General features: G+C 39.0%; 1 protein-coding gene across 1 annotated transcript; it reads left to right on the top strand.

The window, feature by feature from the left end:
* Positions 1 to 11,696: 11,696 nt before the first annotated feature.
* Positions 11,697 to 12,177, top strand: LOC101554284 (protein FAM136A-like). Its single transcript, XM_055140874.1, has one exon. The coding sequence runs from the start codon at positions 11,697 to 11,699 to the stop codon at positions 12,114 to 12,116; it is 420 nt and encodes a 139-aa protein (XP_054996849.1). The 3' UTR covers positions 12,117 to 12,177.
* The last annotated feature ends 5,379 nt before the right edge of the window (positions 12,178 to 17,556 follow it).

Below are 17,556 nucleotides of genomic sequence, written 5' to 3'. Positions count from 1 at the left end.
GAGGAGTGCAACTTCTCTAAGTACATCCTTTTGTATGGCTCTAAATCTTAGAGAAGAACTAACAATATCAAAATAAAGAAATAACTGATATCAACCAGCATGTGGAAGAAACCAGATTCATAATATAGTGACTAATGAACCTATATGCCAATAAATAACATAACCACTCTAGATGAAGGATAGAAAAAGAAAATTGTCAAACCATGATGCCCAAAAGTAGAGAAAGAGAATATGGGGAATATAGTCTGCCCCAGAGGTGGGGGGAGGGTGAGAAAAGGGGGTATACCGGGGATGTTGGTGGTGGGGAGTGTGCACTGGTGGAGGGATGGGTGTTTGATCATTGTGTGATTGTAACCCAAACATGAAAGCTTGTAACTATCTCATAGTGATTCAATTTAAAAAAATTTTAAAAGAAAAAGAAAATTGTCAGACAAATCTGTAAAACACCATACTCTAGTTAATAAATGCATTAGCAACAGGGATTTGGGTTTTTAATTTGATGTTAATTAAATTTTTACATGCATTAAAAAATGCATTGTAAGCAGCAATATTTAGTCTTCTCTTTGTCAAAGTAATATATATATAAAGGAAGAATGCTAGCAGGGTTGCTGTGGTGTATTAGAATTGTCGATGAGGACATATACATCTATATGTATACATATAGATATATGTATCTATATACAGAGAGATGTATGTATACAAATTAGTACAGTAACAAGTAATCCTAGGTATGTTCAGAAGATCTAGAGTCAATGATACTCTGGCAACTGTGGGTAGAGATATAATAAAATAGTATGAGGATGATTGAGGTAGTCGATATAAGAAATAGCCTCACGAATAGGATAAGATTGAACATAAAAGAAGAGGCCCTGCTAAAGTCCAGACTTTAGTTCTGGCAGTAGCTTGCTAAAAGACAAAGTGCTTACTTACTTTATGCATTAGTTGACCAGTGTACTGGTGGGATTTGCTGGAGGGTGATTAGAAAAACAGTAAAGCAGGTTTCTCAGTGGAGTCATCCTAATACAAAACCACAAAGGGTCAAGGTGCTTGACACTAGAAAAAGTGCAAATTTCTGAGTGCTATTGTCCACCATACACTCATGGACCTGGTAGTGGAACAGCCAGGTTTGCTGCAGGACCTAAACACTGGAGAAGCCACAGATGCTGTAGAACATGTGGAACCAAAAAAGCAAAAGCTTTCTTTTGCAATGTATCATCAGCGCCCTCTACCGACAACACGAACTCCACAACAGCAGATCAAAAAAAAAAAAAAATTTTGTCTTTAAGTGAGCCATTTTCATGTTCAGAGACTTGGGTAACAAAAGATGAATTTTAAACCTAAAAGACGATAGCTGTACTAAAAGAACCAAAGAATTAGGAAATTCATATTTTATTTCGAATGTAAAAGCATCACAAATAAAACATGTCTACTGGTAAAAAATAAACTGACAGATTAAACAAGAATCTAGAGACAGATTCAAACATATGCAATCATCTGATTAAGGAGAGACACAGCAGTACACAGTGAAGAAGAGATTATTTGTTTAATAAATTGTTGAGTCAACTGGATAATTGGATAGCTATAGAGAAAAATTAATTTTGATGATACTTAAAATTCAGTTTCAGATGGGTTGCAAACATTAATGTGGAAGATAAGCCAGCTATATTTTAAAAGAAACTTGCACGAGGCTTTTTTCCAAACCCAAATCCATATTCTCTCATGAACACATATCTCTTTCTCTTTCCTGCTTTTTCCACTCTGGAGAAGTTTCTGTTCTCTCTCTGTGTCTCTCTCTCTCTCTCTTTCTCTCTCTCTGTCTCTCTTTCTCTCTCTCTGTCTCTCTCTGTCTCTCTCTCATTTGGTTTTTGGATCATACCCAGCTGTGCCCGGCGCTTTCTACTGACTCTGTGCTCAAGGATCACTCCTGGCAGGGCTTGGAGACCACATAAGGTTCCAGGGATTGAACCCAGGTCAGATGTATGCAAGGCAAAAGCTGTACCTGCTGCACTATTCTCTCCCTCACATTTTTCTAAATGATTTTTTTATTTCACACAAAGAAATTTACAAGACAATATTTCTGGACCTTGGAATAGGCAGGAATTTTTTTGCTCTTAAGGAATTTTAAATAATACACAAAAACACTAAACACAAGACCAGAGCAGTAGTCCAGCAGGTAGGGTATTTGCCTTGCATGAGACAAACCTGGGTTCAATTCCTCATACCCATATGTTCCTCCAAGCCACTCCAGAAGTGATCCCTGAGCACAGGAGTATATCCAGAGCACAGTCAGGTATAAACCAAAAGATAACAACAACAACAAAACACTAAATGTAAAATCTGATAGTGAACAATATTCAAATTAATGTGTTTTTTATTTATTTTGTTGTTGTTTACTTCCGGGCCACAACTGGCAACACTGCAATTATTCCTGGTTCTGCACTCCGGGATCACTCCTGGTGGTGCTCTGGGGAACATATGGGGTGCTGGGAATCAAACCTGGGCTGTTCACGTGCAAAGCAAGTGCCTTACCTGCCATGGTATTTCTCCTGTCCCTCAGATTAAGGATTTTATATCAAAATGCATACCACCAGTAATTAAAACATATCTCACAGAAGAAAATTTGGAAGTATACGTTCAACAGAGAAGTCAGAATCAGAATATTTCATGAATATCTACAAATCAGGAAATATAAATCAAGATGAAAAGGATCAATTCCTAAAAGGCAATAGGCAATGGAAGTGGAAGGGTGGTGAGCTACAGTTAATATAGTTGGTCACTTTAAAACGCACCTAAAATGTATTTAATCAAAATAGAGAATGGGGTGGCTGGGTAAAAGATAGCAGCAAATTAAAGAAAGACCCCAGCCAGCCTCTCTCTCTCTCTTCTCTCTCTCTCTGTCTCTTAGTCTCTGCCTCTCTCTGTCTCTGTCTCCATCTCTGTCTGTCTGTCTCTTCTCTCTCTGTCTCTTAGTCTCTATCTCTCTGTCTCTTTCTGTCTCTGTCTCTGCCTCTCTGTCTCTGTTTCTCTGTCTCTGTCTGTCTGTCTGTCTGTCTGTCTGTCTGTCTGTCTGTCTGTCTCTCTCTCTCTCTCTCTCTCTCTCTCTCTCCAGATACTCATCTATGTCTGGATCGACAGCAGGACCAGGTACGGTGCTAGACCGACAGCAGAACTAGCCAGGGCTTTAACATTCAGATAGGACAGGACCTCAAGGATCTCACCCACACATGCCACATAGCTGAAGACTAAGGAAAGTGGAAATGATCGGGAATGACGAGGGTAAAATCCAGCATGGGCCCAGTGATGGGTGCAGAGCACAGGGATCTTGCCCATGCACACATGGCCATGGCTGGAGACGAAGGAAAGCCAGACAACAGGCAACCAATAGGATATGGTTCTAAAGAGTTCCGGTAACTAGATTTCAGAATAAGAAGACATACAAGGGGACAACTGCTTAGGGACAAGACCAGGCCATCGTATGCTGGAGGAGAGCAGACAATGAGAGACAGGACTTAAGAGACCATACACTGGAACAAATCAGGACAGGATGATTGACCTCATACATGGGTGAAAGGAGAATACGTTCTAATTTATAAACCTTCTAAGTTTTGTTTTCAAATCTTTCATACAATTCCCAAGAATCCATCAGCACAGAAAAAATTGACATTTGTGCTAACAGTAAGCAAAGATGTTCAATTCCCTTAATCATTAAGAAAAATAAAAATCACAAGGAGATACTACTATACTAACCAGACTGATATAAATGAAAGAAGCCAAGTAAACATTGTGAGAATTTGTGGTAGTGGAAATATGAATTGGTGTGCCGGAGCAATAGTACAGCAGGTAGGGCATTTGCCTTGCACACGGTTGGCCCAGGTTCGATCCGGTATGCCATATGGTACCCCAAGCACCGCCAGGAGTAATTCCTGAGTTCAGAGCAGGAGTAACCCCTGAGCATCACTGGGTGTGACCCCCCCCCAAAAAATATGAATTGGTGTGATTACATTTAAGACTAAAGCTAGACATGTGTATACCTTATAACCCACAATTCTACTACCTATGCATTCTCATAAGCTAGTTTCATGATGAAAACTACTCCAAATGTCCATTGCCAATAAAGCAATAAAGATTTTGTGGTTTATTCACAAAGTGAAATGCAGTACCATGCGGGGAACAAACTGTGCTCCCAATATATATAGAAAAGAACATCACAAAAAGATTAAGTGATTGGAAAATAAATATATACTATATTAATTTTTCAAAGTATACAAGCATAATCAAACATAGAGCTTCAAACCACTTCAAATATTTGTCTTTTTTCTTCAGGGGTAGTGACAAAATGCAGGAAATGTTTTAGTTGCTTTTGTTACTATTATTGATCTAGGTACTGGTCAGATAGGTATGTTTAATATGTGATTGGCTTTACACTTACAAGTTTTATCTATTATGTATATATTATCACTGTATCACTGTCATCCCGTTGCTCACTGATTTGCTCAAGCGGGCACCAGTAACATCTCCATTGTGAGACTTGTTGTTACTGTTTTTGGCATCGAATGAATATGCCACCGCAAGGCTTGCCAGGCTCTGCCGTGCGGGCGAGATACTCTCGGTAGCTTGCCGGCCTCTCCGAGAGGGACGAAGGAATCTAACCTGGGTCGGCCGCATGCAAAACAAACGCCCTACCCGCTGTGCTATACTTTAATAAAATATTTTTAAAAGAAAGAAAATAAAGGGGCTTGATATATAGACAGGATAAGATCCTTGCCTTGCACACATGCAGCTGACCTGGATTTGATCTCTGGCACCACAGGAATGATCCCTGAGCACAGAGCCAGGAGTAATCTCAGACCACCACTAAGTGTAGTCCCTAAAGCAAAAAAAAATTAAAAGATATAAAAAATTAAATAAACATGATAATCTGTTATGATATCAATTAGTTAATATGGTATTAACTCAAGTATACTCTACCTAATAGAAATGCAATTATTATCTTGCCACAAGAGAATTTTCTTGCTAAGTTCCATTATTTATATTATACAGTTTCTAGAGTCTCTTGGTGGTCTCATGCATTTTACGTTTTTACCTGTGAAGGTTCAATAAGATACTTTGCTGAAAATTCATAAATCAATACAGTATGAAGCATGAAGCTTTCCACAATTACTCTGCAGACAGTTATCAAAAAATATTACAACACGTCTCTACACAAACTGTCAGGTGATTGGGGCCTAGAAAAATAGCACAGTGGGTAACATGCTTGCTGATTCAATCCCCTGCAGTCCATAGCCCCCACTTCAGTCTCCCAAGCCCCCCCCAGCAGTTTCTGGAGCGAGCACCAATATGTGTTCCCCCCATAAAGAAACTTATTTTAATATTTAAAGTTATCCCTTTGTATAGCCTTTATTTTTGTTTTGTCTCTTAGGACATAATTGATATGTACAGGGAATAGTTATAAACTTCTATTAAGGCTTGAGGTCATGTTATGTCTCATCTCTAAACATTACCTTTTGTGTGAGTTAGAATAGTTTTCTTTGAAGAAATTTGTTAGAAAGGTGTGAAGACAGAGAAATAGAGAGGTCAATGTTCAGGATAAAACACTTACCTCTAACTATTCTTTTTTTTTTTTTAGGATGTCTTGTAAATTTTTATTTTTCACCAAATATTTGAAAGGTCCAAAGGAACTTTAGGAACAGGACTTTTGTTCCTATGGTGAGTCGTGGGGAAGGGACATCTATTGTTGTTGTTATTGTTCTATTTTTTTTTAACTAACAATCTGGTAATATCAACAAATGGATGATGTGATGTTTGAATCATTTGTACAATTTACATTAAAGAACTTTGTTAATCCTTATTAAATTTCTATTAAATCTGCTCAGTCATTTCAACCGATCATAATATTTATAAATATAACTGTCATCAAACTATATTCCACAATTTTTCTGCACAAATATGCAGAATGTCTTATAACTGATACTTAATATACAGTAGCAGCTTTATAAATTTATTAAACTCAAAATAATATATATTTTAAACAATTTTATGTATTACTTATAATATATTTATAATATGAATAAAGAATGTATTTAAGAACAATATAATTATATATCCAAATAATTATAAAATTAATGTATATTTATCTATCTTATCAATTTTTATTTTACAATTAAAATTAAAAAATAAATTAAATTGTTTTATTTTACAAGTATATTGTAAAATTTAAAAAAATTTAGGGGGGTGAGATATTTAGGTTTTTGCACCACACACACTCCTGGCTCCACACACTCACAGCTGGGTGTGGTCAAAATCAATATTAAAATAAAATGAAACACTAACACCAGTAGCTATCCAGAACAAAGGGTAGACTGTTGTGCTGTTGGTATAACCTAAGTGCTGGCACCTAAAGTTAAGTACTGGAGATTTTTGCTAGTGCCGACTGAAGAGGCTGAATCCCATTGTACTTCCATTAAGGAACTGAAGACATCAGAGATACTATGTTAGGTCCGAAAGTGTAGAGCATAGTGATGGGCACTGGAGCAGATATGACCCCACCTAGCAAAGTGGTCCTGAAGCAAGGCCCAACCAAAGTGGTCCTGGGCAAAGTTGGCAAGAACAGGGTGTCTGGCCTTAAGCTTCACTCCACCTTTTACTCACATGCACCCAAGACACAGAAACTGTCATGTATGCTTAGCACGTCATCCTATCTGCAGCATCTAGCCTTGATTGGGATTGGACCAGGGTAAGGCAGAGTAGGAAAAGTAATAGGCCAATAATGCTAAAATTTATGTGATTGGACCTTCCTGTAAGTCAAGACCCTCTATAAAATATGCATGTATTTGGCAATAAAGTGAACAGCTATCAGCTGTTCCTGGAGGGTGTGTCTCTGCACGCCCATCCTCCTTCTCCCAAGGTCTGCCCGGACCACTGTGGTGTGTTCTGGCACCTTGGGAAAAAACTGTTTCTTAGCAGGAAAGTAGAGACTGGGAACAAAGCCAAGTATAGCGTGAAAATATTTTCTCCTGTGCAAAAGTGTATCTTTATTTTAGCCATGGTTTCTTTCACACAGCAGAAATTTTTAATTGAAGTAGTACCCATTTGTATATTTTTGCTTTTGGTTTATCTGTGAATTTGAATGTAAAAGAATAGATTTTTTAAAATTTATTTATTTTTTAATTAGTGAGTCACAGTGAGGGTACAGTTACAGATTCACACATTTTTGTTCTTGTTTTTCCCTCATGCAATGTTTAAGAGCCCATCCCTCCACCAGTGTCCATTCTCCACCACCAATGAACCCAGTATCCCTCCCACCCCCCAGTCCCATCCCCCGCCCCACTCAGCCTCTGTGGCGAGGCATTCCAATTTGATATCTCTCTTTCCTTTTGGGTGTTGTGGCCTGAAATAGGGGTATTGAGTGGTCATCCTGTTCAGTCTCTAGTCTACTTTTAGCACGCAAAAAGAATAGATTTCTTTGTAAAAAATTAAAGTGGACAGTACAAAAGAATGCACAGTGGCATGAGGCCACCTGTAGTTCTATCCCTAGAACCTCACATTGTCCCTGAGCCCTGCCAGGAATGATCCCTGAGCACAGAGCAGGCCTTAACCCTGAGCAACACCGAGTGTGGCCCAAGTCCCCTTCCACAAATAAATAAATCCTTAAAAAAAAGAAATATTTAGCATTCAAGTTTCCAAAGAATGAAAATACAATATAGCAATACCATTTGTAGGTATTTATCTGAAAGCTGTGAAAATGCTAACTCAAAGAGATGTGTGTACCGCAATATCCATAGTAACATTATTCACAATAATGGAAAACCATAGAATCAACCTAAATGTCTATTTCTGGAACTGAATAAATTAATTGTAGCATTTTTACTCAATGAGCTGCTACTCAGTTATTAGAAAAGATGAAACCACGCCTTTTGCCACAGAAAGAACAGAACATGAGGTGATTATGTTAAATGATGAGAGTAAGAAAGTGAAATGCAATTACTAGATGACTTTATTTATGTGGAGGATAAAAATAGTTAATACACATTAGTTGTCGAAAAAAAGACCCCCACAAAACTAAAGACTGTGAAAATTATGGTAATTAGCCGAGGAAAAGAGGGGGGATGGGAGCAAAAGTGTGATCGTGGGATAACACTGATGCATTCAAGGTGGATGTGGTGAGGCTTATACACAGACAGAGGTGGGAAGCTATAGTACTGGAATCCCATGGTATTATAAAATAGTGGCAAGTCAATAAAGATAGAAATTAAATTTTTAAAAAATCGTGATCACTTTGAAAACTGAGAATTTAGGACTGAAAGTGTTAAAAGTGAACGACTATACAAATGGGTTATGATGAACTGGCCTAAGATAATGGTGGTCAGGATCAAAATTAATATAGAGATAGAAAAAAAAACTTTTGTCAGTAAGGCAAAAAAAATTTGAGTTTGTCTGTGGGACTAAAAAAAAAGTAACAAAGGAAAACTTAAATTTGGGATTATAGCATTAATTGTATAAGATTTCATCTTCTAAACCAAAGAAAAATAAATCAAGGGAAATAATTATTTTGGCACATAATACAAAAGTTTTATTTTGCATGTAATTCAGTTTTGTTTTAAACAACCATATAGCCTTTTTCAATTAGCTGTTGCTAGAAAAAAGTTGAAAAGCTCCTTAAGAGCTTCTACATCTTCATTATTTGTTCATCTTTTTCTCTTTTCCTCTTTTCTCTATACAGCGTTTAAATGAAACTCCAAAAGTATGCACATGTTGGTTGTAGTTATATAATGATTCATAACTCAGACCAATAACTTCCAGTCATAGCTTAAAACAGAAAGTGAGATTCAATTTATATTTTGGCTGCCTATCAGATTTCTCTTTCCAAGCATTGGAAAGTTACTACAAACGAACAAAATATGATTGTTGCCCCTTCTTTTGCATTACCTGAACCCGTGCTAGTATTCATTTAAAAATTAACAAAATAGGGGCTGGAGCAATAGCACGGCAGGTAGGGTGTTTGCCTTGCACGCCGCCAACCCAGGTTCGATTTCAGCATCCCATATGGTCCTCTGAGCACCGCCAAGGGTAATTCCTGACTGCAGAGCCAGGAGTAATCCCTGTGCACTGCCAGGTGTGACCCAAATTTTTTTTTTTTAAATTACCAAAATAAAGATTATGTAAGCACATTGCTAGCATTTAACAGTTTTGAAGCCATCTCAATCTCAAAGATCAAAACTTTGACAATTTAGTTTGACCGTTTTGAGCCATAATCAGAAATGCTCAGGGACTACTCCTGGCTCTGCACTCAGGAATTAGTACTAGTGGTGCTCACAGCGCTATACAAAATGCTGGAGATCGAACCTGGGTCAGCCATGTGCAAGGCAGGTGCCCTACTCGCTGTACTATTTCTCTTGCCTCAAAAAAAAATGTGAGTAAAATAAATATGTCTGTTTTTTAAAAAACATTGGAGAATATTTATTTTCATAGGTAAATATGACTGGAGCCAGGAGCCATAGCACAGCGGGTAGGGTGTTTGCCTTGCACGCGGCCAACCCAGGTTCAATTCCTCCAATCCTCTCAGAGAGCCCGGCAAGCTACCGAGAGTATCCTGCCCACACATCAGAGCCTGGCAAGCTACCTATGGCATATTTGGTATACCAAAAACAGTAACAAATCTCACAATGGAGGCGATACTGGTGCCCGCTTAAGCAAACCGATGAACAATTTGATGACAGTTCTACCAGTACTGCTGGGAATTGTATCACTGTATCACTATCATCCCATTGCACATCGAAATATACCATGGGTAGCTTGCCAGGCTCTACCATGCGGGCGAGATACTCTCAGTAGCTTGCCGGGATTTCAGAGAGGGGCGGAAAAATCAAACCCGGTTGGCCTTGTGCAAGACAAACGCCCTACACACTGTGCTATTCCATCCACTTATTATTCTTTCTGGAAATTAAAGGATTTATATTGTGGAGGTGCTATGAGTAAAATCTGCTTTCATAATTTTCAGTGAAATAGAAAATTAATGTTTAGTCAAAATAACAAACATGTATATTAATAATGACAGTACCACAGGTAACAAACATATTTCTTTTTCATGAATATTGACAAAATAATAAATATTAAAATAATTATATAAGAAAGACTTTTTTCCATGAAAGTGCTTATCAATTTGCTTACTTATTAAAATAAAAGCAATTGTGATTCCACCCATTTAGCAAACTTTACATTCTGTAGGGAGCCATCTTACAGAGCTTGGCTCTTATCGTCTAGTCAAGCGGAGGCTGCTTGGGATTCCTGTGATCTTATCATTTCACCACTTGTCTCACTAGCCAACGGCCATGCCTGATCAACATTTTACTATTGTTCCTGTGGGGGTCCAAGCATGCATACCACCCCCTCCCACCAAGAGGTATAAGTATTGTAACTGCTGTGAATAAACTCTCCTCTCTCTCTCCTCCTCCTTCTGGTTCTGCGTCTGTTCATTCGGTTACGTCCCCTCCTTAGCCCCACGAAGGGTCCTCCCTGCGGGACAGGATGATGCCCGCAGGGGGGACCCCACAACATTCTACAACTATTCAAAGACTAAAAACAGAAAATGAATATATTACCACAAAACTTTGTTTTTTATTTTAAGCACTATTTTCAAGTAAGTAGTAAATTAAATTTTGGCATACTGAAAATAATAAATTTTCAAGTAGTAGGACTTGTATTGGTAATGTAGTTCCATCTAGTTCTAATTAAATATTATGTTATCTCACATTTCTTTGTCATAAAAATTCTAGCTTATTACATCTCTCTTTTTCAGAGGAGTGGCCACACCAAGTGAGGCTCAGGGTTACTCCCGGCTCTACACTCAGGTAACTCCTGATGGTCCTCAGGGGGCCTATATAGGATGACAGGGATTGAACCCAGATTTTCTGCATGCAAGCAAGAGCCTTTCATACTGTACTATTGCTCCTACCCCATCTAGCTTATTACATGTCTTAAATAATGCCCAAGAAAATTAAAATATTGGCAAGCATATTAACCAAAATATACTTTTTATTCTTTCTTAAAAGCCAGTTTTTAAGAATCTTTTATTATGTATTATTCATATCATTATATATAATATATGAATATATGGTTACATTAGATCCAATAAATCTAGCCTTAATATAAATTAAGGCCAGGAAATAAATAATTGAAAGCTAAAAAAGAATAAATAATTGAAAACTTAAAAAATTGTCAATTTGCAGATAACTGTATGATTTCCTTATAGCAGTGTAGTATTCCATTGTGAATATATACAACTTCTTTATCTAATCTATCACTAAACTTTTGAGTTGTTTCCATATCCTAACCATGTACTAAGCACTTCAATGAACAAAGGTTTGCACATTTCTTTTCTAAACTTGATATTTTTGTATTTTGTGGGTAAATGCCAGAAATGGAAGCACTGGGTTTTATGACTCTTAATGTTTTGAGAAATCTCTATATCGCTTTCTATCAGGGCTGAACTAGGTGATATTCCTCTACCAACAGTGAATCAGGGTTTAATTTTCACTTTGGCCTGGCCCGGCCAATACTGGTTGTTTGAAGTATTTCTGACATACGACATTTTCACTGGTGTGAGGCTGACAACTCAGTGCCACTTTGATTTGCGTTCCATGACAATAAGTGACAATTCATGTCTTCTTCAAAAAAGTTGTTCAGAGCGCGGGGTCGCCATGGCGGAGGTGCAGCAGCTCTGGGTGCAGGAGGCGGTGGACTCCATGGTGAAGAGTCTGGAGCACGAGAACATCTGGAAGATGCAGAGTGTCATGTTCCGGTGCAGTGCCAGCTGCTGTGAGGACACCCAGGCAACCATGCAGCAGGTGCACCAGTGCATTGAGCGCTGCCATGCACCGCTGGCCCAAGCCCAGGCCCTGGTGACGGGGGAGCTGGAGAAGTTCCAGGACCGCTGCCTGGCCCGGTGCACCGTGCATTGCAACAACAAAGCCAAAGACTCAATGGATGCAGGGAGCAAAGAGCTTCAGGTGAAACCACAGCTGGAGAGTTGTGTGACCAAGTGTGTGGATGACCACATGCATCTCATCCCAACCATGACCAAAAAGATGAAAGAGTCTCTCTCATCCATTGCAAAATAGAAGTCTGTGCCCCAGGCCATGGAGACCAAGGGCAGGAGTCTCTTTGAAAGAGAAAATGGCGATGTTGTTCTTTTTAAACTGTGAACAAATAAAGAAAAAAAGAAGGCAGCAAGTTTAAGGCTGGTTACTTGCCTCTGGACACTGGTTCCTTAATTTTTCCAGCCTCAGAAGTGAAAAAGAAAAAAACTGGTGCTTAAGTTTTAATCAGAGATAACACAGGAGACATTTGAGAACTTAAATATCTGTGGCAAGTGTTTGTCCTGGCTGTAGGATCTCTTGTACCAGACCATAGTTCTCCAATATGCCAGCCGCTTCTTAGCACTCAGTTGGGTACCAGAAAGCTGGCAGTTTCCTCTAATCTGCCAGTGATCTGATGGAAAATGAAGGGTGGTGTTTGTCCCAACCTCCTGTTGACTATAAAGATCACTACATTGTTTTTTATAAACCGGTGAAGCAAAAATTCATGAGGTCCCTAATTTAGGGGTGTGTGGGGGGGGGGGAGGAGGAGGGAACTGGTCTGTATTTTGCTTGGTTTTATTTTATATGCAAGAGCAAGAAATTGCTTTAAGATAGAGTTGGGAAACAAGGATAGTTTGTTTAAGAACCTTGAAGTTATTTGTGTCTATTTGTAGCCATCACAATGTAAAAGTACACTACTTAATATTTTCCAGCTTTGCATCTTTCAGCTTGGAGACCCTGCAGAAACATGACAGGTGATAGTACAGTGAGTTTGAGGCGGAGCGTCTCTCTTACTGGCTGCCAGAATGGAGCTGAGGCTCTCTGCAACTGAGTGACAGGATAGATTGAGACACTCTCCCTGGGAGAGACGGGGTGGTTGGTTGGGTGTATACCAGTGTACAGGAATGAACAGTGATAGAGCAACTCTTCACTGTTGAGTTTGACTGAATCTAGAGAAACCTGGCTTCCATGGATAGAGTGCAATGAAAGCCTAAACTCAGTGTACACTGGCCCCCTAAAATGACAGAGGCCTAGGGAAGCAATCCCTTGGCAACAGAGAGAAAAAAGCAAATAGCTAGGGTTGGCAGAAGTTGTAACTCCTTTAGAGCAAAGGAAAACAACCCGTTTACCAAATACACTTTTGCCTGGGGCTTTACATCCTTCATTGTCCCAGTACCAGCGCCTTATCATTTTGATAAGGGCCTTGTCTTTTTACCAATGTTTAACTTGATATTATAACCTGTCTGTTTGCTGTTCAAGATTGTGATATATTTTCCTAGTGGTTTGGTTCTAAAAAATAAATAAGATTTAATTTTTCCTCAAAAAAATATTGTTCATTACTTCCATTTTTGATGGTATTATTGGCTTGCTGTTATTGCTGTAGTTGCATTTTGAGAGTGCTGAATATGCCTTGGATTTCAGCCCTTTGTATAGTGTACCTGGTGTGAATATTTTCTCTCATTTAGTAAAATGCAACAGGAGGGTGTTATTGTTAAGTTAAATAAGCAAAACCAAGCTCCCGGAAGGGAGAGACGCAGAGAGTCTCTTGCCCGGACTCCTGGCTATCTTCCCCTGGGACTCTCGGAGGGGGGTGGGCTCCAGCTTCCCTCCCCGCCCAGAGCAGAGCTCCCGAGGCCGAAGACCTCTGGAGCCTTAGCCACAGCCATGCTCAAGGCCCCTCTCCACACGTTTGGACTAGCCTCATGCATGAAGGTACCGGCAGAGGAACCCAAGTGTGTGGGACCCAGGGCTGAGACCTGCAAGTCTGCTTGGATCGGGACTGGGCCTCTTCTGCCCAGATTTCCCATTTTCTAGTAGCTAGGCCGTCACACCCAGGGACTGCCCCTGGCGCCCTGTAATCCCACCAACAGCCAGCATCCAGAGACAAAACCAAGCTCCTGGAAGTGACATCTTATAGCCTGCTTCTCCCTCTGGGAGAACCTGGTAAGCTACGAAGAGTTTCCTGCCCACCTGAGAGAGCCTCTAAAACTCCCCATGGTGTTTTCATATGCCAAAACCAGTAACAATACTGGGTCTTATTCTCCTGACCCTGAAAGAGCCTCCAATGCAGCATCATTGGGAAGGGCGAGAAAAGAGAGGCTGCTAAACTCTCAGGGCTAGGATGAATGGAGACATTACTGAGACGGCTCGAGAAATTTGACGATCAACAGGATGATGATGATGATAATGATGATGAAATAAGCAAAAAAAAGGAATGACAAATTAAGTGACTTTTTACTAAACTAAGCACTGAGGCGCTTGTGATGAACAAAATAAGTATGAATCCTATCCTCACTAAGCTTTCTATTTTGCACAAGACTCAACAGTTTAAAATATGTTTACGAAAACTGCAGTTGAAATGATAGTCATAGCTTTTCAAATCTCCAACATTTTTTTATCCTTCAATAATTTTTAATATTGTGTGAGAATAAACATGTCTGGTAGGGTTTAATACCACTGGAAGGAAAATTTTGGATTAGATCACACACAGAGAAGGAGTCAGAGTAAGAGACAAAAATTAAGACAAAGTCAGAGAGAGCAGAGGAGGAATATGGTCATAGCCATTAGGTTTTCTTGACTTCAGACCACACATTAGTCAGTGACTTTGAGAAATAAAAATATAAACCTGTTGTCTAGACTTAGTGAAAAAAATGCAGGAACAATAGGCACATGTTTTGCTGTCAAAGGATGTTTGACTTTTCAAACATCCAGACAACCACAGAAAGAAGACATACCACAGTACTCTCCTAGCCCTCAGGCTCCAATACGTCTAGGGAAACACCAAAATTACTGTCACATTGCCATCCCGCCTTCCACGGAAGTCCCTGAACCCCAGTTTAGTCTTCTCATCAAAATGGCTTAGTTTCTATGTACAGCTTATCTCTAGCTACCAATTAATTAGTTTTCTCCATATTTCCCTTTCCAAATTCTTCATAATGAGAGAATTAAGTTGGATTGCTAAATAAGACCAGTCCTTCCAGATCATCTTATGGTGTCTATTCTAATACAAACATACATGATGAATGTTAGGTTTTATGGCACGAAGCATGGGTATCCCTGCTTTTCTGAGTCAACATTTGAAACATCACTCTTCTTTAAAATCCCAGGGGCCCGGGGCTGGAGCAATAGCACAGCGGGTAGGGCGTTTGCCTTGCACGCGGCCGACCCCCCCGGTTCGATTCCCAGCATCCCATATGGTCCCCTGAGCACCGCCAGGAGTAATTCCTGAGTGCAGAGCCAGGAGCAACCCCTGTGCATCGCCGGGTGTGACCCAAAAAGCAAAAAAAATAAATAAATAAATAAAAAATAAAATAAAATCCCAGGGGCCAGAGAGATAGCACAGTGAGTAAGGTGTGTGCTGCGCATCTGACCAGGAGGGGTTTGATGCCCGGCACCACACGTGGTTTCCAAACTCACCAGGAGTAATCTCTGAGCTTAGAGCTAGGAGTAAGCCTTGGAAATACCTGGATGTGCCCTCAGAAAAAAAAATTTTTTTTTTTGCTTTTTGGGTCACACCAGACGATGCACAGGGGTTACTACTGGCTCTGCACTCAGGAGTTACTCCTGGGGCGGCTCAGGGGACCATACAGGATGCTGGGATTTGAACCGGAGTCAGCCGCGTGCAAGGCAAACGCCCTACCTGCTGTGCTATCACTCCAGTCCCAGAAAAAGAATTTTAAAAAAAAATTTAAACTCAAGTAAATTTCTACTAGCAGAACACAATTTTTCACTCTCCAATCAGACAGGTAAAAAAGTCACATCCTAATAATGTTCCAGCACAAAATGGTACCTTAAAAGTGCAGCAGAGCTGCTATATAATCTCACAATCTTTTGGGAGTATAGGCACACTTTTTAGTTTTTTGTGACCACTATTAACATGAGTGGCCCTATATAGTAGAATATAATTCCTGGTACTACTCTAATGAAACATTCCCATGAGCCAATGCTATCCAACATTTTATTTCATCTTACTTCTAATACTGGTCAATAATAATGAGAGAATAAATGATGAGAGAATCTTTCTGTTAAATTATGTTTCTCCATCATTTAATTTTAAATAAATCAGTTTGGTCTATCTTTTTATCTTCTGTCTAATAATAACAACCTCTACAAAAACATATCCTTCTGCTCTTACTTTTAAAAGGTTCACCCAATCTCACGGATATGAGGGCAATCTCTATATGTATGCAGTTACTGCACAGCTAAAGTCTGTTCTCTCGGATATTGCTGATCATTGGAAATACAGACTTTACCTTTGATGATATCAAGACTTAAAATTAATTATTTCATCCTCAAACTGAATCATCCTCTTGTGTACTTTGGAAATACATGGACTTGCACATAGTTTATCTAAATTAACATTTGGGGAATCAAACTACCCCACCTTCTCTTGGCCTCTGAGATTTCCTATGACTCATAACAACATTTTGTAGATTAACTGACAGACACCAACAGAAAATCTGCTTGGATGTCAGCAAAGGAAATAATGGAAGTATTCATGGTATAGGTATACCACCAAGTATACCATCCATCATTACTATTTTTAAAATACTAAACAACCCTAAGAAAAGTATTATTTTTTAAAATATTTTTATTTATTTATTTTCTTTTTGGGTCACACTCAGCGATGCTCAGGAGTTATTCCTGGTTCTGCACTCAGGAATCACTCCTGGTGGTGCTCAGGGGACCATATGGGATGCCAGGGATCGAACCTGGGTCGGCCGCATGCAAGGCAAACGCCCTCCCTGCTGTGCTATTGCTCCGGCCCCCAAAAGTATTATTTTTTAATACAGCTTATAGCCTGAGTTATTTGCTCTTTATATGTGAGAAAACTTGCTTCCAATGCTGAGCCTGAAAGAAACGTTTTTTATCATTCAATAATCAATGAACTTTATGTTTTCTAAGATAAGGACAGGTACATTTATGTTTAAAACTGCCAAGTGATAATAAATTAATAATATAGGATCTCAACATAGGATTCAAAGTCCATTTGTGTTTCATATTCCTACAAAAATAATATTGAGCGCTCAGTTGCGTGTGCTTAATAATTAAGATGTGATTTTGATACATGGCTTTTAAAATTAAGATATGCTGAAAGGAGTTTTACAAATATTTGTTAAGAGGAAAAATGATACCCATTTCCCATGATGATGATACAGTATTACAATTTACACAATTATTAACACAGGAAAATTAAGCACCTGTCTTGAAGAACAGAATACAGAGATCAAGTTTCAACAGATGTTGATACACTTCTATTAATACACAAAGAGCCTACTCATTTCCTAATGCTCTATTCCACTGCCCTGTCTTTATGCTGATGACTCCATTGAAATATTAAGACATTTCAATTTGCTTTTCATGATTTACAGCTTTAGGAAAACTAAGGTCAAATGAAGCATGGAGTTCTAGCTATGCATTTTTCTTTTAATACATGTATCTAGCTGAGACTCTGGAGTCATTTGTAAGATCATATAAATTT

Source organism: Sorex araneus, chromosome 5 (genome assembly GCF_027595985.1).
Source record: "Sorex araneus isolate mSorAra2 chromosome 5, mSorAra2.pri, whole genome shotgun sequence".
Taxonomy (NCBI): Eukaryota; Metazoa; Chordata; class Mammalia; order Eulipotyphla; family Soricidae; genus Sorex; species Sorex araneus.
The sequence above is the reverse complement of the archived record's forward strand: the minus strand, read 5'-3'. Positions and strand labels throughout refer to the sequence as shown.

Excerpts from the sequence above, each read along its gene's own strand:
- LOC101554284 (XM_055140874.1), top strand. The coding sequence starts at position 11,697 with ATGGCGGAGGTGCAGCAGCTCTGGGTGCAGGAGGCGGTGGACTCCATG.